The sequence below is a fragment of the Candoia aspera genome, chromosome 2, assembly GCF_035149785.1.
Source record: "Candoia aspera isolate rCanAsp1 chromosome 2, rCanAsp1.hap2, whole genome shotgun sequence".
Taxonomy (NCBI): Eukaryota; Metazoa; Chordata; class Lepidosauria; order Squamata; family Boidae; genus Candoia; species Candoia aspera.
This window is the reverse complement of record NC_086154.1, coordinates 128,427,265-128,455,062: the sequence shown is the minus strand read 5'-3', so window position 1 is coordinate 128,455,062 and position 27,798 is coordinate 128,427,265. Positions and strand designations below refer to the sequence as shown.

At 41.6% G+C, this 27,798-nt stretch overlaps 1 protein-coding gene across 1 annotated transcript in view; it reads left to right on the top strand.

Moving 5' to 3' along the window:
• The first annotated feature begins 5,367 nt into the window (after nt 1–5,367).
• The window catches only part of TOM1L1 (target of myb1 like 1 membrane trafficking protein), a 46,582-nt gene continuing 24,151 nt past the window's right edge, over nt 5,368–27,798 (top strand). Inside the window, exons 1-3 of the mRNA XM_063293603.1 lie at nt 5,368–5,558; nt 6,682–6,766; nt 13,414–13,492. Of these exons, the coding sequence (XP_063149673.1) occupies nt 5,501–5,558; nt 6,682–6,766; nt 13,414–13,492 (222 nt within the window). The 5' untranslated portion in view covers nt 5,368–5,500. The remainder of the gene's footprint in view (nt 5,559–6,681; nt 6,767–13,413; nt 13,493–27,798) is intronic.

Below are 27,798 nucleotides of genomic sequence, written 5' to 3'. Positions count from 1 at the left end.
TGCATGTATTATGTAATATGTAGTAGTCTTTTTTCTTTTTCACACTTTCTAGTTCTTTTTTTCTTGTAGTATACTTTATTTCATTTCTTGTAGTTTTTATGTATTTGTTGAAATTTTTTTTAACAAAGCTTTATATAAAAAAATAATAAAAAAGAAGAGAATTCACTTCTCCCGTACAGCATTCTTCCTAGCCTTGCACTCTCCTGGAATGCCAATGTAAGGTGGCTTAGTATTATTATAATTATTTGTACAGGTAGTCCTTGTTTAGCAACTGCCTCAGACAGCAACCGTTCACAGTTACAGCAGTGATGAAAAAGTAAACTGTGTGGCCAATCCTCACATTTATGACCTTCGCAGGTCTGTAAAGCAAAGGAAAGCTGAGGTAAGATCATCAGCACTGTCACAGTTTCACTTAGCAACCGCTTCACTAAACAACTGAGTTGCCGGTCCCAATTATGGTCACTAAATATGGACTATCTGTGATGGGCATGAACTAGGTTCAATTCTCCATTCAGCCATGGACTCCCTAGTTGATTTGGGGCCTTTCATTATCTCTCAGCCAGAGGTGTTGATGGGGGGGATGCTGTCACAAAAGTCAGGGTGGTGGCAAAGAGACAGATTAATAAGGGGTGGGACTTTGACTGCCATCTTGACTTTTTTGACCCTTCCCCATAGCTTGCCTTCCTGTCAGTCTAATCAACCTCACAGGGTTGGTGCTGTGGGGATAAAATTAAGAAAGCTGCCCAGGTAAGCCATCTTGAGCTTCCAAAGGAAAAGCAGGAAATAAGTTCCACCACTAAATATAAATGATTAATAAATTCCCATCCTCCTCAGCCAGCATTCAGCACACATGAAAGGCATTGGACTGGGAAAGGCTTCTGCACAAAACACAGAACTTAAAGCAGCATTCCTTAGGTTTGGTAATGAGACAACAGCCCAGGGATATCCAGCTTTTCTTCAAGCCAAGGGCCACTTTTGGTTTGTTTTTTAATACTCCACAGGAAAAACAGAGGATGCTGCCTATTATGAGAAACTGGGATAGCTCCGAATTCTAGAATGTCTGGGAAAACAAAGGTGAAATATTGTACATTTAGTTTTTGAGGCAGAGTTACTGGGAAAAGTAGAATGTGACACAGTCCTATCTCCATTACCTATTTGCTAGTTTCAGTGAGCTGGATCTTTGGGATGGCTCACATGAGTTGAAGGCATGAATCATGGAGCGGAGTTGAGGTATCTGCAATTTCCCCAAATCCTTTCTTTCATCCTGAACCATAGCTCCCATTGTTTCAGAAAGGTCTCCAACCCTCAGGAGCAACTTTAGGACAGATGCAAAGCAGAATGTTGTATCAGGACAGAAGCAAAATATTCAGCTGCTATGATACAATTCACTAGCTTTAATGTCATAATATTTGATCGCTTCCTTTCATATTTTCATGTACTGTTGTGCTCAGCCATGAGCTGCTGACATGCCAGTGTAAAAATGATCAATAAATATGGGATGTAATCAAATTTGGATTACAGGAGAATTTCAATGTCACCTGAATCATAATTTCTTCATAACACTTAGCTTTTTATTTTTAGCAGCAAGGATACATTGTGGATTCCAAATAACACAGTACTTAATTCTATCTGTCGTGCCAAGGCAGGGGAAAAACAACCCAATGCATGTTTACTCAGAGGTAAGCCTCTTTGATTTCAGGGTGATTTACTCCCAAGTAACTGTGGATAGCCTTAAGGAATCAGCTTCCATTTTGTCCTTCACTTGCCACACATATTAAAACTGTCCAAGCTTCAGATTAAAATTATGATTTAGTGATACGCTTGTGTCCATGAATTGTACCTGCATCCAGGCGAAGAAGACAATCACACTTTATGGGTCTGTTCTTGAGAAGCAGGAGGAATCATCACATGGGTGAGGCTATTTTGTTAATGGTCAGTTGTGATTCAATTACATCTACTGAAGTGGCACATGGGCTTGGAGAAAAGTATGTTAAATATGGCTACAGCAAGCATATCAAGGATTTTAAGGGTGGCAGTGGGAGCAGTTTGCCTCCCTCACACTTCCAGATCCCATTCCCCCTCTTAAATCCCAAATCATTAAAAAAGGCTCTAAGCCACTTGACATCACCACTCTCCAGCTATTCAGAAATGCAAGATGTAGTCCCCGGTTCTTAGAAAACTGCCCACTCTTGCAGTAAGCCAGACTGGTATTATAGCTTATCATGTTGCACAAACAAATCAAAGTTTTGCAAGCCACACAACTGAGCCTTGGGAGCAGTTGCCTATCGTCTTTTCCCCTTTAAATTGGGAAGTGAGGTCATTTAGTGTTCATCCCACTGCTGTAGCATTGCTGGCCTACTCACCTATGACTCTACCTTAGGTCTGAGGTCGATAAATATAGTATAAATTAGGCACAAGAAGAGTCAAAATTCACTCTGAAGTTCAGAGCACCAAGCAAGGTTCATCAGCCAGTCCAAGGGTCAGAGTTTCAGGTTTCTTATACAAGCAGAAGGCAACAACACCCCAGACACAGGAAATCAGATTGCTGTTTCTAACGCTTAGGTAAGGCTGTAGCCACCTGTTTTTAGTTAAGGCAGGCATTTCCTTGTTTGGCAAGGTACCTCACTGAGCATCTTTCCTCTGCTCCCTGAGTCCGAGGGCTGGAAGCCATATGTCACCCTCTAACTGCTCCGGCTGTTCTGATGCTCCCTGTTTGATCAGCCTTAGCTGATTCCTGACTTGGTCTCTCCTGAGGCTGGTTCAGCTGGAGCTGCTTCTTCAGATTCAGCGTCATCTGAGTCCTGGGCCTTGACACTAATAGGCATTTGCTGACTAATGACTGTCCTTAAAGGTCTAAACCCTTATGACATTGGAAAGCTCTTTCTTACCTCACATCCCAGACACCCACAGTTAAGCAGAAATGACTGAAATGGGCGTTATGCCAAATGTGGATCTACAATAGTGTTTGTTACCTCCGAAGCATCTCACCTGATATATAAGATAATCAGCTGTTTTTGTTTGTTGAATTAAAAAACATAAGTTACTGACTGTGGAGGGCATGGGGAATGGCCCTGAAGTACAAGGGAAAGAACTGCTACCAAGGCAATGGTCAGATAAGAGGGGCTTGAGCCCTGGCCAAAAAAATACCTTGAGAAAACATCTCAAACAGGCCCCTCCCTAGTTCACACAAAGATAAAATGAGGGAGGGGGAAGCACCTTCAGACTTGCAAGATTCTATTACTATAGTTGTTACAATAAAAGTAGTCCTGACCTACAGTATATGGCATTGGTTTGTTAGTTGGTCTACCCTGTTGGGCCAACACTGATTTTCAAATGTAAAATTATTATTAAAGAACCCATTTTCATTATCCTGTCATTCTTCCTCCTGATCCCCCAGGATTCACAATTCATGGGAAAGCATTCCTGTTGTGAAAGTAAATGTAAAACAGACAAGAATGTGACTAGCTTAAAAAATGCTAAATTCTTTAGCTCAAATCCAGAGAGAAAAGGCAAGTGTTGAAGGCAGAACAAAGGAGCACCAGATGTTTTTATCCAATGTTTCACTCTTTCTAAATACCACATCGTGGTTGACCACAATATTCAAGGAAGTTAGTTTAGGCCTCCCCTGCTCTTCTTTTTCAGCTACAGTAAATGGTCCAACGTGATGATAATATAGTAGTAGACTCACATGCCTGGAGGAACTAAAATGCCATAATCTAGTTTTCCTAACTAAGCTATTCATTTTCCTAACCAGCCTTAATTCAGGCACTGAGGTGACATGAGAAGAATTCAAATAAATTGCAGCCAACAGAAAGAATTGCAGGTGACCCAAGTGTTGTATGGCAATATATGCTTTAAGGCAGCCCCCCACCCTCAACTAGGCACCCTCCAGATGTGTAAACTTCAACTGCCAGGATTCCATAGTCAGCCTGACCATTACTGAGAATTCCAGGAATTGATGTATGCTCTTTTGAGGGTCCCCAGGTTGGAGAAGAATGTTTAAGGAATAGCAAAAACCCTGGGAGATTCCTGTATGTGGATTTTGCCTGCAGTTGTCAATCTGGAAATGTATTCCATTGAAGTCAGTGGGATTTAATCTGAAAAAGAAAAATGAAATCTCATTGTTGGTCTTGTTCTGATTGTATAATGTAATTAACAGGGGATTTACATCCCATTTTGTTTCCTGCTACCCCCAGGTAGATTACGGATTATCATGAAAAGAATACAATCAGTTTGATAATAAATAAATAGATAACCTGTAGTTTGAAAAAAGAGTCTTCTAATTATAAAGCATTTTTATATGTACATCTGCATATAATTTACTAAAAGCATTGATGCCTGGCATCAAATCTGATTCCAAGGAAGAGTCCTGGACCCCCTGCAGTAAGGGGTGGGGGTCCTGTGCTTTGTTTCAAGCTACATCCACTTGATCCGAAAAATGAAATTGAAGTGAGACCGACTAGGCTAGAGAGGGTGGTAAAGAGCAACTTCACCAGTTTACTTTTTAGTTGTTTTGGAAACCACCAAGCCCACCATGGCAACTCTTCATCACAGGCAGTATACTCCCCGTAGCATCCATTTTGCTGATGTGCCCGCATTACACACTCGAAATTCCGAATGTGCCCAGCAGCCCCAAAACGCTGTTTAAAGAAAGGCTAAGGGGAGAAAAATAACCTAGATTGTGTCCTGACTGCGTTTTTATCATTCCCACGTTACAGAGATTCGTGTCTGCCGAGATAATGGTTACCGATTTACTGTATGGGTAATGTATAGAGGCTACTGTGCTTTTATTTCCAGCGACAATCATCTGCACCCAAAAAAAGTAAAGCCTGGGAAAATTGCTTCAGTGTGATGCATGCTGGAGGCGTCCACAAAGTTACCAGAAGAGGAGCTCGACTCGAAACAGACGTTTATTACCTCGAGTTTTCCAGGACTTAAAGCTCACGTTTGGGACCATAACAGGAGGGGAGTGTGTGGTTGTGGGATACCAAATCGTCTCCCGCCCGCTTCAAAAAGGAAGCACCACCCCGGGTGATGAAAGCACCCTCGACCAATCGCAGAAGTTGCAAATCGACACCGCTTGGAAAAAGCCAGGGAGCAAAAGCCGCTTCTCGGCCGCGTGCCGTCCCCCGAGCGAAGCGGGGTGAGCGGACCGCGGAGCGTCTGACCAGGCGCATCCCGGGAGACCGCCGTCCCGCGTCTGCCTCTCGTCTCGACGCTGATTTCCAAGCCGGGACAGGTCTGATCCTGTCCCTGCCCGCGCGGCACGTGATCCCCGACGCGGAGCCTGTGGGACGCGAGGCCGGGCGAGCACCTGGAGGGCAGTCGCGGAGCTCCTCCCTCCCGCCTTCAGAAAGGGCACTCGGCGGCGATCCCCGACGGGGCAGCCACGGGAGCAGAGGAGTGAGGCGTCAGCGTGAGCTGCCAGGGAGGAGGCTGGGAACGCCGGGCGAAGGAAGCTACTGGTCTCCCGAGCGCGTCTGGAAACTCGGGCGCAAGCATGGCTTTTGGAAAGAGCCAGAAGGATGCCTTCGGCACCCCCGTGGGCCGTCTGATCGGTAAGCGGCGCCTAGCGGGTGGCGCGTTCTCTTCGCGTCGGCCGGGGCCGTCTCTGAATTTAGCGGCTCAATCGGGAACCTCTGGCTTAGTGGAAAATCAGCTGTGCTGTACACCAGTGATCTCGCTTGGATTCCTGGCATTTTCCAATTAGGACTGGACCAGACTAGGCGCGTGAGGCTCTTGAATTTCTGTATCGGGGTGTGTGTGGGGGGGTAGTTCTTTGCCCCTAGCCTGGATTCCCACGGGAACTCATTGGATTCCTACGGGAGCTCATTTCTGGTCACTCAAGGTAGAATCCCAAGCTATTATCCATTGCTTCCTGGCGGTGGACTTTGCCACGGAAAATTACATTGCTGCACCATGAATAAAAACGAAGTGCAGTAGCTGAAACCCATCCATCCATTAAGGGCAACCTAACGCTACAGAGCATTTGAACTCTTGGTGAGCTTGGAAGAATTAGCAGATGAAGAAAGTGACAGGAAGAAAGCACTGACAGTTTACATATTTGATAAGATTATTTACAGGAAACTTTAGTCAGCAACTGAGATTCAGAACTTGTCCAAGTTGCATCATCCATGCTTTCTGAACTTTGCAGTCTGCAAGAATTCTTAACCACAACAGGTGTCCAAAAGAGGCAACCAGCAGCACTTGCTGAAACCTCCCCTTTCAGTGCAAAAACTATGAATATAGCATTGAGGTCTGCTGGTGTTCCTGCATCCTACAGAGCAATGGGTGACCATCCAGACGTTGTTGACTAAGGTTGATGGTACTTAAGGTTCAATAGCATCTGGAGGGCTTTAGGCTCCCCTTCTTGGATGCTCCCTTGTTGTTACCTGATGGCTCCCTTAATGCCATTGGGAGGCATCTTTCAGCCATCACACCATGTTGAAACTCCACCAAATACAATCTGTTAGAGTTAGCTAAATTTCCTAAATTTAAAAATTGGCTGTCAGATATGTATTTATTTACTAGATTGATATTTGGCCGTTCTCTCATTTTTACTGTAATAATTTTGGAAAAGCCATCTTCTAAATCTAAACATCCTACTTTGATAATCTAAAATGACAATTTGTTCCTAATTGTCTAGCTTTTTAACTGTGAGCCCGATCTTTCTTTTGGCAGAAAGAGCTACTTTTGGAACCTTGCAGACTGAAGAATGGGGCCAGTTTATGCATATCTGTGACATTATCAACATGACTGAGGAAGGGTAAGCTGGTTGATGTTCTTTGAAAAATTATTTCCTGGTAAGACGAGTGTTTAATCTTTAGCAGTGAGTTCAGAGAATGACAGTTTTTCTTCATCAATTGCTGCATTTTTCTTTGCATCATTTAACTCTTCAGCAATTGGGAAAACTTTATGTTGGGGGGGAGCATGCACCTGAGAGGTGGACAGAAATGTTTGACCTTTTTTGTTTTGTTTTGACTTTGGAGGAATTTGAGGAGAAGTAAAATAGATATATGTTAAAACCTTTCAGGAAACTTTCTTTTTTTTTAACTACATAATCCTTAAAAGGATTGTGCCACAATTCTGGTTGTATGATCTGGGAAGAGATTTGGGGGACCAGGAAAAAAAAAAGTCTGCCGACCAGGCCATGTGGAGTTTGTTGGTTACCCATTTCAGCTTTATATGAAGTTGTTGGGGACTTCTGCATCTGTTCCAAGGTATGCTAGGGGCTGCCACCTTTCACTCAGTCCCTCTAGCTTGCCTTTAAGTGGACTTGATTGACATAAATCACAAGCAAAAGGTTCTTTCCATGCTGTGAAATCTTCATCTTGTCATTTTTTGTCACAGACAACAAGAAGGGACTGGTTTGAAAATTGGCACACATATTGCTATGTTTGTTATATTATGATAATCGTTATTTCATTAATTGGATTTGAATGTGAATTGCCCAGAGTCCCTGGAGCTGGGCAGAATATAAATGCTAGCAAATAAATAAATAAATAATAAACAAGCTTCCTGGTAGGTGTTCTTCTATCCTGCCTCCAGTGAAAACTCATATTTGTTGTGTACATGTTTATTAAATGTGGCTGTACGTTAACCACAGTGTACATTTTGAAAACATGGTAAGTAAAGCAGCCCTGTAATGGGTAATTCACTATAGGATCCTGCAAACTTGTTTAGTGACTTCATTGGTTTCTGGCACTTGAATGGGTGTAAGCAATAGTAGCTATTCTTACCCCTGAATATTCATTCAAACTGCAAGTGAAACAATGAGGAAAACTGGGATTAATTTATTTGTTTGTTTGTTTATATAAAAAAATTTATTCACTACCCATCTCACTTAGAGAGTGACTCTGGGCGATTAGAGATTTAGAGATGTTTAAGATTATTTTAAGCATACTTTTTGCTGAATGTGATTCAGGATGAAATCCCATATACTCGTTAAATAAACTGATCTGGAACCTCTGGGCAGAGAGGATGTTTGCTGAATTAACAGGCCTAGAAAAAAAATGGGAATGAGCAAGACTTATACAAGTCAATTTCTTTTGGTGATAGTTATTAATAACATTGGTGTCCTGCCTTCAAAGAACGCAGAGAAACACATTGTCTTCAGAGCAACCCTGAGATGCGGGTTTGCCTGAGAAAGAGTGTTTGCTCGGCTACATGAAATCCGTGCCGATGCTTAGTCCATTCGCTGTATTTCCAGGAAACCTCTGATGTGGGAATTGCAGGGCATCTAGCAGAAAACATCTTATTTGAGGTGTGTAACTTTGCAAACAAGCAGCATGTTGTTTTGAGCATGTAATTCTATATATATCCTGAGATTCTTTGTTTAAGAACTACAATACTAGATCAAATTGACTTTTCACATTGTACCATAACTCTCTTTTATGGGTGGGACAAGGCTGTCTTTCACTAGTATTCAAAAGAGTTCTAAAAAGTATTCAAAACTCCCCCAGGCATGCACCATAGTTGGATGTTCATCCTACTGCTGTGTAGGGTGGCTGCATATGTATTCTGATTTGCTTGAAGTGATAGGTACCTCTTTTGCCAACATGCAAAAAAGTGAAACGATTTTAACCTATTGCATGTAATGCAAGAATGGAGGCAAATGTGTACTGACATCGTTGCACAGTTGATGCACTTGTCCTTGCATCAGATGTCACGTCATTACAGAATTGCACCATTTGCAGGATGATGGGACATATCGTTATTGTGACTTGTTATGGAGGTTGCTGCTGTGTTGGGAAACTCTCATGAAAGTGCTAACCTACAGTTACTAGCATTGCTTACCATTAGCCATGATCATTGAGACTACTGGGAATGGTAGTTCAGCAGCTCTGGAAGTCCAGAAATGTGTTATCTGTGATATAGCTCAGTGTACAAAGTAGCAATAAACACAGTGGCTGGAATCTTGAATGAGCTACCAAGGGCTTCATATCTGGTTCCTTCCATAATTTTTGAACATAACTCTTCTGTTTCCATTATATTTAAGCACGCATACAGTGGTATCTCTTGGCCATTTTCTCTCAGTAGAGAAAAAGAATCAAATTAGTCTTCTCTAACTAGGTGTGCTCTAGATGTGTTGGGTTATAACTCCTGTATATTTAGCCACCTTGGCCAAAGAGAGTTATAGTCCAACGTATTTTGAAGACAACAGTCTGGGAGAATCTTTACTTCAAAGAGAAAATTTTGCTCAAAGCAAAATTGGAATAAAATAAGCTTTGTCTTTTACTGCTCCCTCCTGTATACACATTAAGACATAGGTTGATGTTTGTATGCACTTAGAAGGGTTGCTTATTGAAACTGCTAACCCTGGGTATATTTTTCTGGGATGGGTTTTGGTGTGTTCAGTAGGGATTATTCTCTGGACTGCAGCCATGGCATTTTATTTATACTTTTGCAGTAGAACCTGTTCTTCTTTTTCAAAGTGTTTCCTGGATGGCTTACTAAAAAAAAAAAAAAAAACCCAACAGCAACAACGCAACAGCAACAAAGCCCAAACCAAATCAACAAAAAACAGCAACTCATAGTAAAACAGTATAACCCAGCCAAAGGCAATAGCAGTGTTATTGCTGTCAGTGCTACAGCCTTCAGACTTACCTTCTAAGCAATTTCCAGCCATGCAAAGAAAATTGGCACATTGTTTTGAAAGGTATCTCAGTTTAATTTAATTTACTTTAATTTATTAAATTTGTTATAGACACCCACTCAATTATATTCTGGGTGGCTTACAAAATCCAGAAACAATAAAAATGGTTAAAAACAATCATAAACAGGCAACCCGGACTAAAACAACGAAAATATTAAACCATATAGATATGACAGGCCCCCCACAAATACATCGGATAATCACATTAACCTCAGGCCTGGAAACAGAGCCAGGTTTTAAGGGCCTTCCAGAACCCCAGGGGAATGGGCGTCATTCCTGTCTCTGGGGGATGCTGTTGCAGAAGATGGGGGCTGCAGCAGACAAGTCACGCTTCCTCTGTCCCATAAGGTGACAACATTTAATAGAGGGGACCTGGAGCACACCCATTGTGTAAGAATGTACCAAGCAGTACCAATTGGAGATAGGCAGTCCCTCAGATAACCAGGCCCGATGCCATGAAGGGCTTTATGTTACTCCTCTGAAAGAGTCTTTATGTCTTCCACTTGGCGAGGTATACCTTCTGCCTAATTAATCCTACATTAATTAGGATTGATGGGAGCTGCCAATCAGAGTACCTGGAGGAAACAGGGTTGAGGGAGGATGCCCCAAGTGATGTGGGTTTTTGTTTACTTGCTTGTTCAGCTTTTAGAGAGGGGAAGAAAACAAACAAACCTTTGTGAGCTTTTTGCCCCCTGAAACTTTCCAACTTTACTTGGGTCTGTGTAACCGTGGACATCTGTGGGCTTGGCTAAGAGAAGCCATGTTCACAGGGAAAGATTATGAGTTTTGGTTTGGCTTGTGTGTCAGTCAGTGAGAATAGCCAGTGTTTATCAGCCCTCCAGCCCATACCCAGTTCAGCATTTGGTGCTTTGAGTTGCTGACCAGAACAATATAATTGCTTGATGTGGATGCCATAACCATTAGGGTAATGGCTGCATGTTGTAAACACTTTACTGTTTTTTATATATATAACAGAAAATACTTCTCTATGAAATTATGTGACTAAAGGCTGGTCATTTAACAGTTGGGTAGTGTCATTATCCTTTAATCTAGATGAGCAACAAAGATATCCACCATAAAGCTAAGAGTCACCAGGAGCAGCAGAATGTGCCAGTTTACAATGCATTGAAAAACCAAATGCCAGAGAAATTTCACCCCAGGAAGGGGAAGGCTCTAAAGACATGCTTTTCCTTTTGTGCCATGCAATCAGAAGTGGCTTGACAGCCATGCAAGGCTTTGTGCAGCATTTGAAGGCCGTCTTTCAAAAGTAAGCAGGGCCTGAAGTCGGCCTAATTTGGAGGCAGTTGTTGGCACCTTAAGTTTCCATGAGGCTTAAGCAGGCCATTTCATCTTCTAAAAATAAAATGTAATCCCTTGAATGAGCCAGTATGGAGTAATGGTGAAGATATTGGATTAGGAGTGGGGAGACCCAGGTTTCACTCACAACCTCAGTCATGGAAGCTGTTTCTCAGCCCAGTCTACCTCACAGGGTTGTTGTTTTGCAGAAAATAGGAAGGAGGACTGCTACATATGCCATGTTCAGCTTCTGATTGAAAGATGAGCCAGAAATATACCCTCCAAAATGCAAAAGAACCAAACAAAACCCCCAGCATGCTGGGTCTTTTGCCCTGTGCAATGGGGGTGGGAGCTCTGAGCCACACAGAGGCTTCTCTGTTCCACAAGCCCCCCCCCTTTTTTTTTGACATGCCATGTTAACCCATGGCTGCTACACCTTTCCTCAGCTGTATTTCTTCAAAACTTCACCATCCAAAGAAGCTCCTCTGTTTGTTCTCTCCTGACCTTCTAGAGAAGGCCCTGAAAACTAAAGACAACCTCCCTATGCAGAACCTCCCTAGGCAGAGGCATCTATCTGACAGGATACCAGAAGAACACAGGTTTTTTGCCTGTGGAAAGGTTTGGAGGGCTATTACTGGGGGAATCAAAACATTGGACTAGATCAGTATTTTTCAACCTTGGCAACTTTAAGATATATGGACTTCAACTCCCAGAATTCCCCAGTCAGCATGGACACTGGGCTAGATGGTGGTCATGTGATAGATAAGGGGGATGAGCCCCAATTATCTTGTTTGACTCAACACTAGATCTTCTACATTCTTTTTAAAAATGGTATTGGGGGTGGGAATGTCTTCACTTTTCATTGCAAAATTTGTAACCAAATTTTCTTTTCTTCCTTTTCATGAATGTATGAGCAGATGCAAAGCACACAGATAACATAGTACAGCCTTCTACGAGGTGGAGTTCAGTTGTTTGTCTGCTAGCCTGTCTGCCTTGATTGCTTTGAACCTTCCCTTAATTAGACTGGAAGTGACCCAGGATCCTGATGTTAACACCCCTGGTCTTGCACAGAGTAATTTTGTATTATCAGTATTTGGCTCAGAGAAGAGAAGAATCGATCTTTCCTTCCTCCCTTCCCTCAAACAAGTTAATCTATTGCAAATGTGGAAATAGCTAAAATCCAATTAATGTACTGTATTTCTTAGTTGTGCTGGGTGATATTGGCCTGGTACATACATCATGATAAGCCACATGTGGCTTAGTATTTATAAAAAGCCAGTCAGTACGGTTTTAAGTCATGGCTTGTGGCTTGCCTTAACATGTTTTGTGAAACCAGCTAATTGTATCGTATTTAACAAGCCATGGTTAAACAATGCTGGCCAAGCATGATATTAAACTCAGTCACTGATATACTACAGCTACAAACCTATATGCAATTACCTTGAGTAGATTTTTTTGAAATTAGGTTATTTAATAGACTGATAACAGAGCATGCTTTAACTGATGCCGTTGGTGTTGAATCTACTTAGTAATGAAGTACGCTGAAGGGTTAGATAGGGAACATAAAGGAATGTTGGAAGGAAATTGTAGATGAAATTTCTCGTTCCAATACAGATGTTTGTACAATAGATGGTTGATTTCCAACATCAGCATGACTTGCTGTCTTAGATTATTTGTATTTGGTAAATGTTAATTCATCTATGTTGTCATTGTTGGTATTGTCACACTATTTTGGCCAAGATAATACAGATTAAAGGGTAGGGATATGCAGATAGAAGCAGGGTGGATTTTCGGTGGTTAAGAACTCTGGAGGCTACTAGAAGGAGGGAGTAGATTCAGAGCCTGTCTCTGTGTGACTCTGAATATAATATTTTATTGTTTTATTTTGCTTTCTCTCATTTTGATAAGATTATTATTTTCCATGCCTCTAGGGGAAGCACCTTATAGCGCTGACTGTTAGCCATGCTACAGCATCTGGGGCTGATGGGAGTTGGAGTTCATCATTTTGAGAAGGCTATAGGGTTCCCACTTCTGCTGTAGACAGAAACAGTGCACTGAGCTTGGGAAACCATTTCAGTGAGGGCAAAGCTTACCCACTGTCTCAAACTGTAGATTATCCAACCTTTTGCAATAGGGGTGCTATGCAGTCAACTATGAACTAACATTTACCAAATACAAATAATCTAAGACAGCAAGTCATGCTAATGTTGGAAATCAACCATCTATAGTACAAACCTCTATAGTGAAATGAGAAATTTCATTCTCTTAGCACCTAACTCATCTTTGTCACTGAGGTGGCCACTTTGCTTTATTCCAGTCTTGATTTAATTTTCCTCTTTGGTTTTTTCCTTTCAGCAACACTGATTCCCTATTTCCAGCTACCATTATAAGAGCAGTAAAATATATGTATTATTTTAGTGAATTATCAGTATGTTTTCTGATTTTATTTCTTCTAACCACAGACCCAAAGATGCAGTGAGAGCACTTAGAAAAAGGCTTTCCAAAAACTGCAATCATGTGGAGATTCATCTTACTTTGTCTGTAAGTACAGCACTTTTGGTCCTTATAAAATATTTGCACAACACTGGACAGAATTCGTAGGAGTTTTCCAGGTAAGTGTTTTTCTGGAATATATGCTGCAATTTTCTGGGGGATCAAAAATCAGTTTCATGGGATGGAAGTTGCCATTTTGGATCAAATTTACAGAATGTCATTTGGATCCCCACTAGTTTGATAGACAGAGGACTGTTGCTCCCATTGAGAGTAGCAGAAGTACTTTGTGTACCTCACTTGGTTCCCAAATGATAAGGGTTGAGTCGAAACAATGAGGAGGGAAGGAAACTAAGACAGAACACACTCCTGTGAGTTTTAAGGGAGTACCAGCTTAATTTAGCACCTCCAATTCATCTGTCTGTCTGTCTTACAGTCTGCCAGTCCTCCAAGAGCTCAAGACCGTTTCTATAGGGATATCCCTTCATTTTACCCCCATACTAGCAGGCTTCAGGATGGACTGAGAATGACTCATCCAAAGCTCACCAGGGATCTTCTGTGTTGAGGGTAGACCAGGGCCTAGGTCTCCACAGGGCCCATCCAGCACCTTAACCACTGTAACACATTATCTCCTCCTCCCCTCCCCCTTCCCTTGAATAAATCTGGAACTACTGAGACGCAACATTTCTGTAAAACACTCAATTAAAAAAATTAAAAATACAAACAATTCCGGGCACTGTTCAGAGTTCCAGTTTTTTAACACTATAGCATTGTCAAACCCACTCTAAAGTAGAGAGCTTAGTATCTCAATCAGTATATTACCTATTTTTTTCTTTTTAAACCAAGTATTCAAGATAAATATGGGCTTGGAAGGGAAAGAATGACGTCCTATTAAAGGAATTGTTATTTAACCACAGAAACTTTTCTCTGCAGAGCCTTCCACTTTACAGAGTGCTGTAATATCTTTACACGCTAGTATGAAACACTACGGGAGTAAGACTGAGCCAAGTCCATTGAGGCACATAGTTTTAACGACACAAAGGTGTTGATGGCTCAGAAGCAGATGTACAAACATAGAAGAGAGATCTTCATTTTGTAATTTAAAAACTTTCTAAAATATTTGATATAAAAAGTGGATATGAAAAATTAATGTGTGTGTTTGTTAATGTATTTCCGTCTTTGCTGTGATTTAATTGAGGAAGGCACTCTTTGAATAACTGGATTATAACTTTATTATAATTAAGATGAAGGATGCTGGGAGTTGAAGTTTTAATAATAACTGTAGGCAACAGGGTCTTCACCTTTGCTTTATTTGCAGACTTCTACTGTCTTTTGTTTTGGGCAAAGTTACAGTGCTGGATGGAAGCTCTCTATTTACAAAACTGTAATCTGGTTGTATGAAACTTCAAAAAATATATTCAATGATGGTATTTTAGCAATAATTGTATCTGCATAATATGTTTGAACAGGCTATGGCATGTTTGGCAAATCATGATTACATTTCAATGTGATTTAGTGTGATATATGAACCAAATCATAAGCTTTTGAAATGAGCTTAAGGTCAACTTCATCATACAACGGTCACTATCTTGTGTATTTAGCCACCAGTCCAATTTCCAGGATGTTGTAGCAAATAACATGCCGTTTTTAAAAGTGTATTTAAATGGTATGGGAACCAGTTTAGTGCAGTGGTTAAGACACTTGGCTAGAAAATGGGAGACTGTAAATTCTAGTCCCACCTGAGGCAGAAAGCCAGCTGGGTGACCTTGGGCCAGTTACACTCTCTCAGCCCTAGGAAGAAGGCAAGGGCAAATAATAGCAGGCGGGTGTTGATTAGAAATACTTGGACCAAAAAAAAATGAATTTCCTGCATAGTAACCCATTAGACTAACCTAGTCTGACATTTTTATGGGTGTTGTCTAACATTCCTATGTAGGCTGTAATCTAGGCCAGTGCTGTCAAATGGCAATATCAGTTAGGGAGTTTGGGGGCAGTGTGTGCTGGTCCATTGTTTAAACCTATATAATTGTAATGGTAGACAGGTTCAAATTCTTATTCTTTTTTTTTTCTTTTTTTTTTTTTACCGATAGTTATGTGCCTAACTAGCAGTAAAAGTCATTTGATAGTTCTTGTACACAGGGCTACATCATTGGCTCTAATGTATGATGCAGCTTTTGGAATTTGAGGAATTTGCTTTGCAAAATAATGATTACCATACTGTATGAACGAAGTCATACTGATCTCAGTTTTCCCAATGGTTTGATGCGGGTTAAACCACTGATCTGCTGAGCTTGCCGACTGGTAGGTCGGCGGTTTGAATCTGCGTGACGGGGTGAGCTCCCGTTGCTAGTCCCAGCTCCTGCCAACCTAGCAGTTCAAAAACATGCAAATGTGAGTAGATTAATAGGTACTGCTTTGGCAGGCAGGTAATAGCATTCCGTTTAGTCATGCTGGCCACATGACCACGGAAGTGTCTACAGACAAATGCCGGCTCTTTGGCTTTGAAACGGAGATGTGCACCACCCCCTAGAGTCGGACACGACTGGACTTAATGTCAAGGGAAAACTTTACCTTTACTGATACTTGAACCCTTCCTTTCAGAAATTACTGAACTGCAGCAATGGATTTTTTTTCCAGATCAGTAGCTTTTATTCCTAATTTGCATCTGTGTTCCAGCTTAGTTTGCAAACATTTTCAAAATATGTGAAGTTTTGTAGAGCATCATGGATCTTGTTATCATCTTTTTTTATATATGAAGCAACGATATACAATTCTATCCATTCTCTACTGTAGTGAATCATCATTTATCATTTGACAAATGTGAAAGGTAGCAATGGTCCCTTGAGATTTAATATCTTATGAGAAAATTGAGACAAACTCTTTATTTGTTGATCCTCTAATCAGGAATAGCTGGTGCCTTGAAATACTAAATGGAATAAATGAATAACCCCATCCACCATTTCAGAATTCTTTCAGTGAAGTCAGATGTGTATGTGTGTGTTTCTGTCTTACAGATTTTTTGCAGAAATGTTTCGTGGAATATAAAAAACCCATATAATAAAATAAGCTTTTATGGGCTTGGATAGAGCCAGTCTGGTGTAGTGGTTAGGCAACAGGCTAGAAACCAGGAGACCAAGAGTTCTAGTCCCACCTTAGGTATGAAGCCAGCTGGGTGACCTTGGCCCAGTCACTCTATCTCAGCCCTAGGAAGCAGGCAAGGGCACACCACTTCTGAAATCTTGCCAAGAAAAATGCAGGGACTTGTCCAGGCAGTTGTCAGGAGTCAAGACTGACTCAGGTACCGTCTGGCTATTTATGGACTGGAGCCTTTTTCTCAGCTGCTTGAAGAATTCATATAAACAGGTGTCATGAGAAATAAAATACTGATACTTTCACAATAAAGGATAAAGTAGGGCAGAAATCTGGAAGTTGTGCCAAATTTCAGGGTTTGTTTGTTATGTGGAATTTGATCAGCAGTGAATACAGGTGCAACCAGGATGTCTGTTAGCTCTGTGGCTCAGAAAAAAATTGTGTTGTACAGTGTGTGTGTAACCGACTTCTGTTTAATCAGAGGAGCTTAGTATGGCTGATTATCAGGCATGTAGGAGCATTACGTATTCTGCTTTTCTTCCGGTAACTTGTTGGGCAGGACAATTATCAGCAGGGGTGAACAAATAATTTTGATAAGTGGCCAATGTTTTTCAGTCATCAGTTTGGGCTGCCTTAGTGTGATTAGGTTTGTGCCTTAGGTTTGGGGATTCAGATTCCTGGATATGTCAGCCACACTTCTATGCCCCCACCCTCTTCTTAGTAACTCTTGAGTCACTACTGTAAGTATTTTGAAGTTCTTCTGAGTTGTAAACATATGTACTAAAAAAACAGCTATTGCTTCCTCTTGGCATGCAGGTTAGGTATCAAACTATCTGCCTCCTGTATATCTTCCCTGCCTGTTCAGCACACATTAATGTTAAAGATGCTGTGATAACAGGGCTTGGTGCCTCAGAATAATTTATCTAGGGATTTATTCTGCAAATTTTATTCCACTATATGAAGTTTTAAGTAATGAGTTGGTGGAACTTGGCAGCACCACTGACCTGCAAATAATTTCTGTTTACCTACAAGCAGAAGTAAAGACAGCTACTTAGAACAACTATAAAATTTTTCTTCTGCTCAGTTCAGCCTCTTCTTTCTTTACCTCTGTTAAAGAATCAAAATTAGAAATTTGGAGCTGGGCATATGATACTGTACTTACTTCATTAAGTCGTGAGGGAGTTTTGATATTTGAGTGAGTGAAAAATCGGAGACTAAAACCTGAAGAGAACTGATTGTGGACAGGTATAGTGTTGAGACAAAATGGTGCCCCCAAACTTCCTGCCCGATCTGTATAGATTCTCTTTTTCATCAATTAAAAGAAGTCATATTTTCACATCAAGGTTACAGAGTTTTGTCATGGGCCATAGAAAAAGAGGGCTGCATGTAGCCTAGTGGAACAGGCTAATTTAGGGAGTTGTGTTCTGAATTAGTTTTGTTTCCATGGCCTAGTCCTTGGACTGAAACAGCCACGAGTCCTCACTATTTACGATATTTGCAAAACAAAGTAAGAAGGAATATTTTTAGATAGGCAGCCAAGATAGCAACTTGGTAGGTAACCTCCTTTAGTATTAATAAACTTTGGGTGTGTCAGGCCTGTTTCATAGGAGATTACTTAGTAGCTTTATGTGTAAATAAACAAGTTGCTGGATTTATTGGAGCTTTGATAGCTCTCTAGGTCTTTGCCAGTCTGTTTATATGATGTTTGCTGCAGTAGAAATCTACGTGCTAATGGAAGGATCCTGCTACTTTGGGTCATCATAGAGATTTTCCCAGGCAAATCTGATTTCAGGGATCTGGGTATCACATTGCTGCAGCTTTCTCAACTGCAGCTGCATAATCCCCATAATAAATGGCTAGACTAGACAGACTGAGCAAGATGTCTATTTGAAACAATAATGAGATTACAAATTAGATGACCTTGTGAATCAAGAAGTTCATTCACCTTGGGGAATGTGAACCTGAAGTAGGGCTTTAGAGATAGGAGGAGGCAAAATAGCCTCTCACTTGCAATGTTGGCCTCTTTTACAGCAAACACCTCCTTTTCCCAAACATGCCACCGGCGTTTGGTTTCAGAAAATTTTCTGGACAGATAAGCGCAGGGTCTTGAGTGATTTTCAGAATCTCTCTGTAACAGTATAGCCCCAACTGAGGAGTCAGAAGCATCAGCTTGGACCACAAAGGGGCGTTCAGGATCAGGGTGCTGTAGAATAGGCTCAGCAGTGAAGAGGGTTTTTAACTTCTCAAATGCTGCCTGGCATTCAGGCGTCCAATTCAGCACTGCCCCAGGGTTTTTTACTTTGTGTGTCTCCCCCAAGCCCTTGGTACGGAGTAAATCAGTGAGGGGCAAAGCAATCTCAGCGAACCCCTGGATAAATTGGCGGTAGTAATTACTGAACCCGAGGAAACTTTGCAATTGCCTCCGGGTGCGGGGACGTTCCCAACTTAAAATCGCCTGAATTTTTGCAGGGTCCATTTCAATGCCCTTGTCAGACACCCTATAGCCCAGATAGTCAAGTTGGGTTTTGTGAAACTCACATTTGGAAAGTTTGGCATAGAGTTTGGCATTTCTAAGCTTGCTTAACACCTGTTTGAGGAGGTGTTCATGTTCCTCCTCGGTTTCAGTGTAAATGAGAACATCATCTAAATAAACCAGGACCCCTTTAAAGAAATGATCATGTAATACTTCATTAATCAATTGCATGAAGACTCCAGGCACCCCTGCCAACCCAAAAGGGAGAACTTTGTACTGAAGTGAACCCAATGGGCAATTAAAAGCGGTTTTCCACTCATCCCCAGCTCGTATGCGGATGCAGAAATAGGCTTCACGAAGATCGAGCTTGGAGAAAATCTTGCCCTTAGACAAATGAGCTAACATGTCCTTCATGAGCAGAAGAGGGCACTTGTTGAGAATTGAGACGGAATTTAACCCTCGATAGTCCGTACAGAGTCGAAGCGTGCCATCTTTCTTTTCCCGGAATAGCACAGGGGCCCCAACTGGGGAATTTGCAGGTTCAATAAACCCCCTTGACAGATTTTTGTCAATAAAGTCCCGTAATGCCTCAAGCTCCTTCTGAGTCATTGGATAAATTTTTCGCTTGGGCAATTGAGCATTGGGAACCAACTCTATTGCACAGTCAGTTTTCCGATGGAGAGGTAGCTGATCTGCTTCCATTTCCCCAAAAATGTCTGCAAAGTCTTGGTATCGATCGGGCAAGCCTTCTAAATGTGCCAAGATAGGGCGCGGCGTGGTGGTCGCAGCCCTTCCACCCCCCACACGTGCAGCTCTCTCCACTGTAGGGGCTTGGTAAAACCCATCTTTAAAAGTCACTGTTCTGTCTTCCCAGTTTATATATGGGCTTTGATAGGTCAACCAGGGGATCCCCAGAATTACCAAGGGATTGCCAACAGGTGCTACTACGAAAGTCTCACGGTGGCTGCCCATTTGCATTGCGACAGTTCCAGTGAAATGGGTTGCTGCCCCCCCCCCGCCGTTGACCCATCCAGCTGTGTGAAGATCAAAGGCTGTTGGAGGGGGAAGATAGGCAGGTCCAAAGCAGCAACCAGATCAGGGTGAATTAGACACCTGGAACACCCAGAGTCAACCAAAGCCCAGACCTCTGTAGTTTTTGTGCGGGAACCCAATTTCACTTTTACTGCTAAAGTGGGACAGCCTGCACTCACCATAGCATCCTCGCACCCATCCTCCTCCACCTGCCCACAGGCACTCTTCATGGCAGGTGGCTGGCGTTTCCTGCCACCTCCTTAGAGTTGTCTTCAGCCTCTCCCGAGAAGTAGAATACTTCCTCAGCATCGGCTGTGCCCTTGGCTGCTGTCATCCGCTGCGAGGGGGGGGTGATTTGGCTGGTGGCTTTCCCGCTTGATCTCCAGCCTTGGCTTTTGGGCAATCAGCTGCTCAATGCCCTTCCTTTCCGCATCGGAGACACTGACCCCTCGCATAGCGCCGATCTCTCTCCTCATCCCAGGCTCTACAGCTTGGCCGGGGAGCAGTCGCAGCACTTCGGGGTCCCCTCATGGTGGCGGGTGGTCTTTCAGATCTTCTAGCTTGCATGAAGGTATGCTGAGCATGCTCAGCCTTGCCGGCCAGACAGATCCATTCGTACAATGACTCTGGGTCGTCTCTACCCAACGCCCACTGTAGGACGTCCCAGTTGAGTCCCTCTTTAAACCGTTCTATTAAGGTTGACTGAGACCAGTCGGGCATTTTCCCAGCTAAAGCCTTAAACTCCAGGACGTAATCAGCTACAGACAGTTGGCCCTGGGTAAGATCCTTCAGCGCCTTCTTAGCTCTTGCCTTGGCCAGAGGATCCTCAAAATGCAGCTTTAATGCCCCAATGAAGTCCTTGAAATAATCAAGTGCAGGGGAGTCAGCCTCACTTAATTAACATACCAGTCAGCTGCTCGACCCTTCAACTTGGTGGCAAAGGCAGTTATCTTAGCCTCTTCGGAAGGGAAGTATGCTCCAAACTGCCTCATGTAACTTTTAGCATTAGTTAGAAAGAAAGATAACTTGGTTGGATCCCCATCAAACTTGACAGAAAAGTCTCTCACCCCCACTCCTGTTGGAGTGGAATCGGCGGCTGCCTGAGTGGTTGGGCCCCAGGTTACAGTAGTTCTCCCTCTTCGGGGTGGGGACACTGGTGGTTGAGCCCTGCAGGGTGGAGATTCATCCCGGAGCTGTCTCCGGCCCCGCTCCGCCAGCAATCCAGGTGGGAGGATGGGGGATGGTTGCGTGAAGCTGGGATCTCCTCCGCGCCTCCCCTGGTCCCCCGATGACAGAGACAGGTTTCTTAACATGTACTCCATCGATTCTATTTTGGCCTCCACCACTCTTAGCCTTTCAGGAGTTTGAGATTCCTCCCTCCCTCACGTGTTAGGCTGTCTCTCTGTTGATACCATGGTAGATTCTACTTCTGGGGTCAGCGGGAACCGATACTTCCAGGACTCCTGGGACATCCCGGGCTGGGGTTCGCCCATTTCATCCCAGGTGATCAACTCTGTGGGCGATTCCCTGGGTGCCGGTTGCTCTGGTTCTCCCCCATCATCAGATTCCTCCACCTCAGGACTGGAGCTCGATTCCTCCCGGAAATCTGAAGGTTTTGGGGTGAGGCTCAGTTCTCCACTCTTGACCATCGACTCGGGCATCAAGCTAGCCGTCTCCTCAAGTCCCCCGGTCGTGAGCTTGGACTCGGCCATCATTAACTATTTTCCCTCACAAGAAACTAATCTTGGTAGGAGCTAACGGTACAACTTTGGTGATTCTCAGCTTTATGTAATGGTTGCCTATTCTTAAACACTATCAGACTCATGAGCAGGAATTCAAAGATATCTGATTTATTAAAGAATAGTATGCAGGATCACAGAGAGAGCTGAGAAGGATAAAAGCGTGCCAAATGCAAACTAAAAACCCTCGGTGCAAATGAGATCCCTCCCCCCGTAGAATCTTCCCAAGTTCACAATCCCAGGTGCTCCTAACAGTTTCTGATGGTCTGCGGGAAAAGGCCTTGAACAGAGAACATAACCCAAACACATTCCATTGTAATGAACACAGATACAGAGCTTGGTACAAGGTTTCACAGCAGCTCCCTTCCAAACAGAAACGCGCGTCAGCACCATGGCATGTGAAACATTACGATGTATACTGTACATTGAAACAGTGAACGTGACAGCCTCTTTGTAATGAGCTGCATCATTAAATGTTATCTGGAGCCAAAGGGTGCTTTTAAGTTTGTTAATGTAAGGGCAACCCATTGGGCAGGTTTTTGAAGGGAGAGTCATCTGAAAAATACATTCATTCCTTTTTGCCTCCCCCAAAGTGTTAGGCTTGGCTAGAGGACTTTGGGCAGGGGTCAGGGGGTGGATATTTTGATTTACATGCAGATTTTTTTCTTCTGAGAGATGCAATATTCCCTATTTGTAATCTGAAGCACTAGAATTGAGAGTTTTACTGTATTTTGACCTATGTATATTGAATGCATCGTATAGATACCTCTGTTTCATTCATTCATTCATTCATTAGATTTACATCCTGCCTTTCATCCAGTTGGAGTGACACTTAATATTACCCCAACCTTAAAGTAGATAGTTTGATTTGCTTTACCGGGTTTCATGAACCTTAGCCATTGTGGTTTGTAAACTATTGTTGTTTAGGTAATGACGGTGAATCTGGCCAGTTAGGACTTGTTCAGCAAACCGTATTTAAACAAACAATGGACCTAATCCAATGTATGACTCTGGCCAAAGAGTATTTAGGATGCTGTACAATTATTATTACAGTGCCAGTAAGCCAGTGTAGCCTTTGGATTGCATTGTGTTAGCATAATTGTCACAACCAGATATGGAGTAGTGGCAAGATGCAAAGCTTCTTGAAGTACAGGGAGAAGGCATGCTATAGATGGGCATAGTGTCAACTACCAACATCACAGAGGCATTTCCAGCATTCCAGAATCTCCTTCAGAGACAGAAGAACAATGTTTTGAACATGTAACACATGAGATGTTGCTCTAGATAAATAGTGTGAGTGATTAGTGTGAGTAGTTACTTTCTATAATACACAAATTTGCTCTGTGTGGCTGTCTAGATATTGTTGAACTCCAATTCAGTTTTAGTGTTCCATGACCATTCCAATAGCATCTGGAGAGTCAGCTTGGTAATACCTTGGTATGTTGATAGTATCAAGTGTCACTGAGTAACTAAGAAGCTCACACTGATTTATCAAGGACTAAACTTTCTTTGGGATTTAAAATTAAAGGATTTAATACATTTAATCCATACAACTGCCTGGAATTCTCTGTTAAGGTAGGATAATCTACTTTCCCTCAATCCAGATATTTAAACAAACAATATGAGGTCTGTCATCATTTGTTAGATGATATAATCTATGTAAATGGCTCCATTTTGTTTCGAATATGCTTGGAGTGCTTGCCTAAAATCCATCACTGTGCAAACAGAACTATATTTTCATGAAAAGATTTCCTCCACACCCTTCCCAGTTTGCTTCTGGGAATGTCCCTACCTTCCAGAGAAGTTTTGAGAGCAAATTATGGGCTGGAACAGAAAGGAAAAAAATATGCCCACCCCTCATTTCACTGACTAAACAATTCCATTAGCAAAACAGAACAAAATAAATTCATGATCCCTATTGTATTTCCTGTGAAATAAATAGAAAAGTTGCACTTTATGGTTGGCTCATGGAACCAATTTTCCCTAGGAAGCTGTAGAATTACCACCTTCAATGGAAACTGTCTGGTTTGACAGTCTATCAAAGGTGTACAAAACTAATGACTCTTACTTCATTTCAAGAAGTTATTTGATAACCCAGGAAGCTGTTCTATGTTTTTTCATGTCTTGGCAGTACAACTATAATTGCTTTCTCCTTCCCTTTTTGACCTGCAGGCAAAACCTTCATCAAATGGAAGCAGTGCTTTTCAAGGTTTCAGCAAGTAGGTTGCACATTTAGAGACCAGCTTCCTTCTCAGTTGCTGGAGAATAGCCTTTCCTATTGGTATGCAATTTTTACCTGCCTGGAGCAAGAAACTAAACCATTTTTTTCTTTCCTTAATTGTGCAAGATGCTGTGGAGAAGTTCTTAAGATACTGGAAATGATGGAATGTTTATTTGTTAAAACAAGTGATTGTAATCCCATGAACAAGTGTCATAAGAATCTATCTCTGGCAAAAATCAGTTCTCATCTATGCTAGCTGCACATACCAATATTGGAGTTTGTTCCTTCGTTATTTTCATGTATTTATTCTGTTAAAGATATATAAATGAATAAACTCCATCTTTTTATATGCTATCTTTCTGCTCTTTTAGAGCCCTGCCATGGTTGTATTCTCTTGCTGCAGGCAAGTTCTTAATAATAGGAATACAGTACTAGGAGTTACAGCTCAAGTCCACCAATATCCTCTGATATACTCAAATATGCCTTTTTTCTTTCTTTTTTTACATTCATGTTTTTCCAGCTGCCACTACTGTTCCTTCTTAAATCACGCACTAAAAGTCACTTCTGGTTGCACTGCAAGAGATAAAAATTGTTGTTTCAAACTACAGTGGATATACAGTATGTTTGGCAAAAGCAAAGAAAATAGCTTCCGAAGTCATGCCTCATGTGTGCCATTTATGCTTGAATTCTTGTGTATCATTTTGTGGTTCTTCTGCTAGCCAAAGTGGAGTAGCCAACTGAGGCAGAAGAAGAGGCAAGGAGTGATAGCTAGTGAGAGATTTTGGAAGACAGAGTTTAGTGTGCCATCACAACTTGTTTTGTATTCCTTAAATTAGCCTCTTCCCTCAGATGCAAAGGAGGGCATTGTTCATTATCAGTACTGAAATAAGATGTCGATCCTTGTTCTTTATGATGAATATTTATCTTAGAAAATATTCTAGTATGCAGGATGTACCACCATTCAAGAAATTCAGTTTGCCATTGTTTTTTGTATCAAAATATTGTATAAACTATCCAATTTTTGTGATGCTGATTTGACCTTTAAATCAAGGTCAACTTGCATGAGGAACCTGGCTTTCTTCTTGGGTTCCACTCTAGCCTCTCTAATCCTTTAAGATAAACTTCTTTTTGGTAGCTTTTGTTCACCTGACTTTGAATGCCAAGAGTTCTCTGGAGCATTCTTGGTTGCTGCTTTCCAGTTTTGTTCCTTGGAGATTCACCAAATCCTATCATGATGATCAACTGGGAGGCTAGTGACCTTTCTGTTGCCTAGACCTGAGTCTCAGTGCAAACGTGTAATTTAGTAAGCAGTTAGATGAATCAGAGTTACAGTTCAGTATTGAGATTAATGTTTAATCCATAACACACAAATGAGCAGTTGGAAAATGAATTTAAGATAACATGAAGTACTTATTCACCTTACAAGTACTTTACTCTCTTGGCTCTTAGTTCAATACAGAATTAACAAGTAATGATTCTTGGATTCATATGTCGCTTATTTCTCTGGCTTACCATGAATGTGGGAGTGGGGTCAATAAACTATTGTTTAAATATGGATCAGTAAAGAACAGCTTGCAATTGTGATTTGCTGCAGTTTCAGCTGTGACCTGGCCTGATGCATGAATAGAGATGCATTGTTTGTTAGTTATTTATTGGCTTATACTTGGTTGGCTTTATCCCCATTCCAAGCTTCTAATTAGTCTTCAGAGGTACAAAAGTGAATAAGGAAGAGGAACAAACCTAGAATTGGCCAAACAAGCCACTGTTATTTTGTTCATCCTCTGGCTTCCTTCTGACATGTTCAACATGCTGTGGCTAAGACAAGTTGTGGCCTCTTGAGACTCTCTGGCAGAACTGTAGAATTCCACTAATGGTATTTTCAAGAATATGGTTGAAAATACAAGGATAACAGAAAGCACAGTGGCAAATATGTCAGATGCTTTTGTACTTTTCTTTCCCTGCTTATTTCATATTTTTGAAAGAAACTTATCCAGGTGTTTGAATAATTCTATTTTTATTAAGGTTTTCTGAACATACGTTAGCATATATGCTATTATCTAGACTTTAACATTTAATGTTGCCTGACATCCCACATGTTTTTGAAAGGCCCCCAACTTTCTGGAGTAGCTTTTGAGGAGAGATATGAGCATTTGTGAACACATTTTAATGTGGCTGCCTAGAATTATGTCAGGTTTCATCTTGTATTCCAGGCGTCTGTTTCTGACTCACAGGATAGATCGAAATGTACTAGGGTCTGGATTATTCCTACTGGGTTTTATGGACAAGGAATTATAAAAGAAATATGGGAAATTAATATTGTATATGGTAACTCTGGCAATATTATTGAATGCAAAATGTTGGAAAAGTGGTGAAATACCTACAGGGGAAGATTGGATTATAAAATTGACGGAATTTGCAGAAATGGTGAAGCTGACCAGTCTGGTCAGAGAAAAAAAATGATGAATTTTTTGAAAGGCTAGAAACATTATATGGACTTTTTGTTGAAAGAAGAAAAAAATTGAATTGATGTTTTTGGGATTTGGGGATTAAAGAGAGACAAAGAAGTTGGGGAAAAGGTTAAGATGATAATTACTCAATAGAAAGAAGGGCAGAAGGCATAACTGTGTTTTTTTCTTTTTCTTATTTACTTTCTTTTTCTCTATTTTTTAATTTTCTATCTTTGCTTTTGTTCATTTTGTCTATTTTTACTGCACTGAAAAATCCATATGAAATGCACTAGGTTCTTTTCAGGCTGCTCAATACTTCCATATGTTGCTGTGTTTCTCCAAGTTACATTGTTGTTGTGGCTGGAGAAGGCAGAAGCAATGCAGGTGCCAGTGATGAATTTCCAGTATATCTGGCATAAGAATTAAAGTGGAATGGTATTTCCTTCACAGGCCCTCTCAGAAGATTATGTTTGTAAAGAGGTGCCATCTTGAACTTAACTTCATGTGCCCAGCCTAAGTATAGCAGTACGAAAACCCTAGTAATCTTTCATTAAGCTTGCTGCTGATCATCTTATCCATATGTAAGAAGTCCTGGAACAGAAGATCTCTACCCTCAGGCATCCAGCCAGCTGCTTGAAAGGATTGATGAATATGTCTAGATTTGCTGGGAGTGGGATGGAGAACTTGCCATATAGTACAATAAACATTTAGATTTCACTGCAACGAATGTGGCTCAGAAGCAGTTGATGGCCTAATTGGGGCATTCTTCTCTGATGAAAATAACTGTGACCATGGAAGTAACTTCCATTAGTTCATTCACAAATGCCTTCCCCCCCACCCCCCAAAAGCCTTTTAATTCACACTCAGTCTAGTTGATAAAGCAAATTGAAAACAATGGAAGGACTAAACCACTCTAATGGAATAAAAGATCCAGCCCATAAACTACAGCTTAAAAAGATAAATCTTCATCACTGTCTGTCCCCAGAAAGTGCAATAAAGGGAGAAGTGTCCCTAATGCCTTCATTTAATTTACAGAAAATGTTTTCCATACACAGAACCACTTTGAACCTGCTTCTGTGGGCGAATGGGTTAGCTGATTAGCATGTCTTTCATGATTTCAGCTAAGGTGTTTTGGTAGCCATGATATGGTTGGCTTTCCATATGACAGCCCCCCTCCCTCCCTCCCTCCCTCCCTCCATCTTTTTAATCTGGTTTGCTTGCAAGAGATTTTCTAATCTGTGATTTTGGGGTATTAGGTTTCCCTACTGTCACTGCTTCTTTATTGCTCTAAATTTGTGAGAAATTTGCTTTTTAAAAAGTCCATATGTAGAGGTCAAAGCTGCCCACTTTTTAAT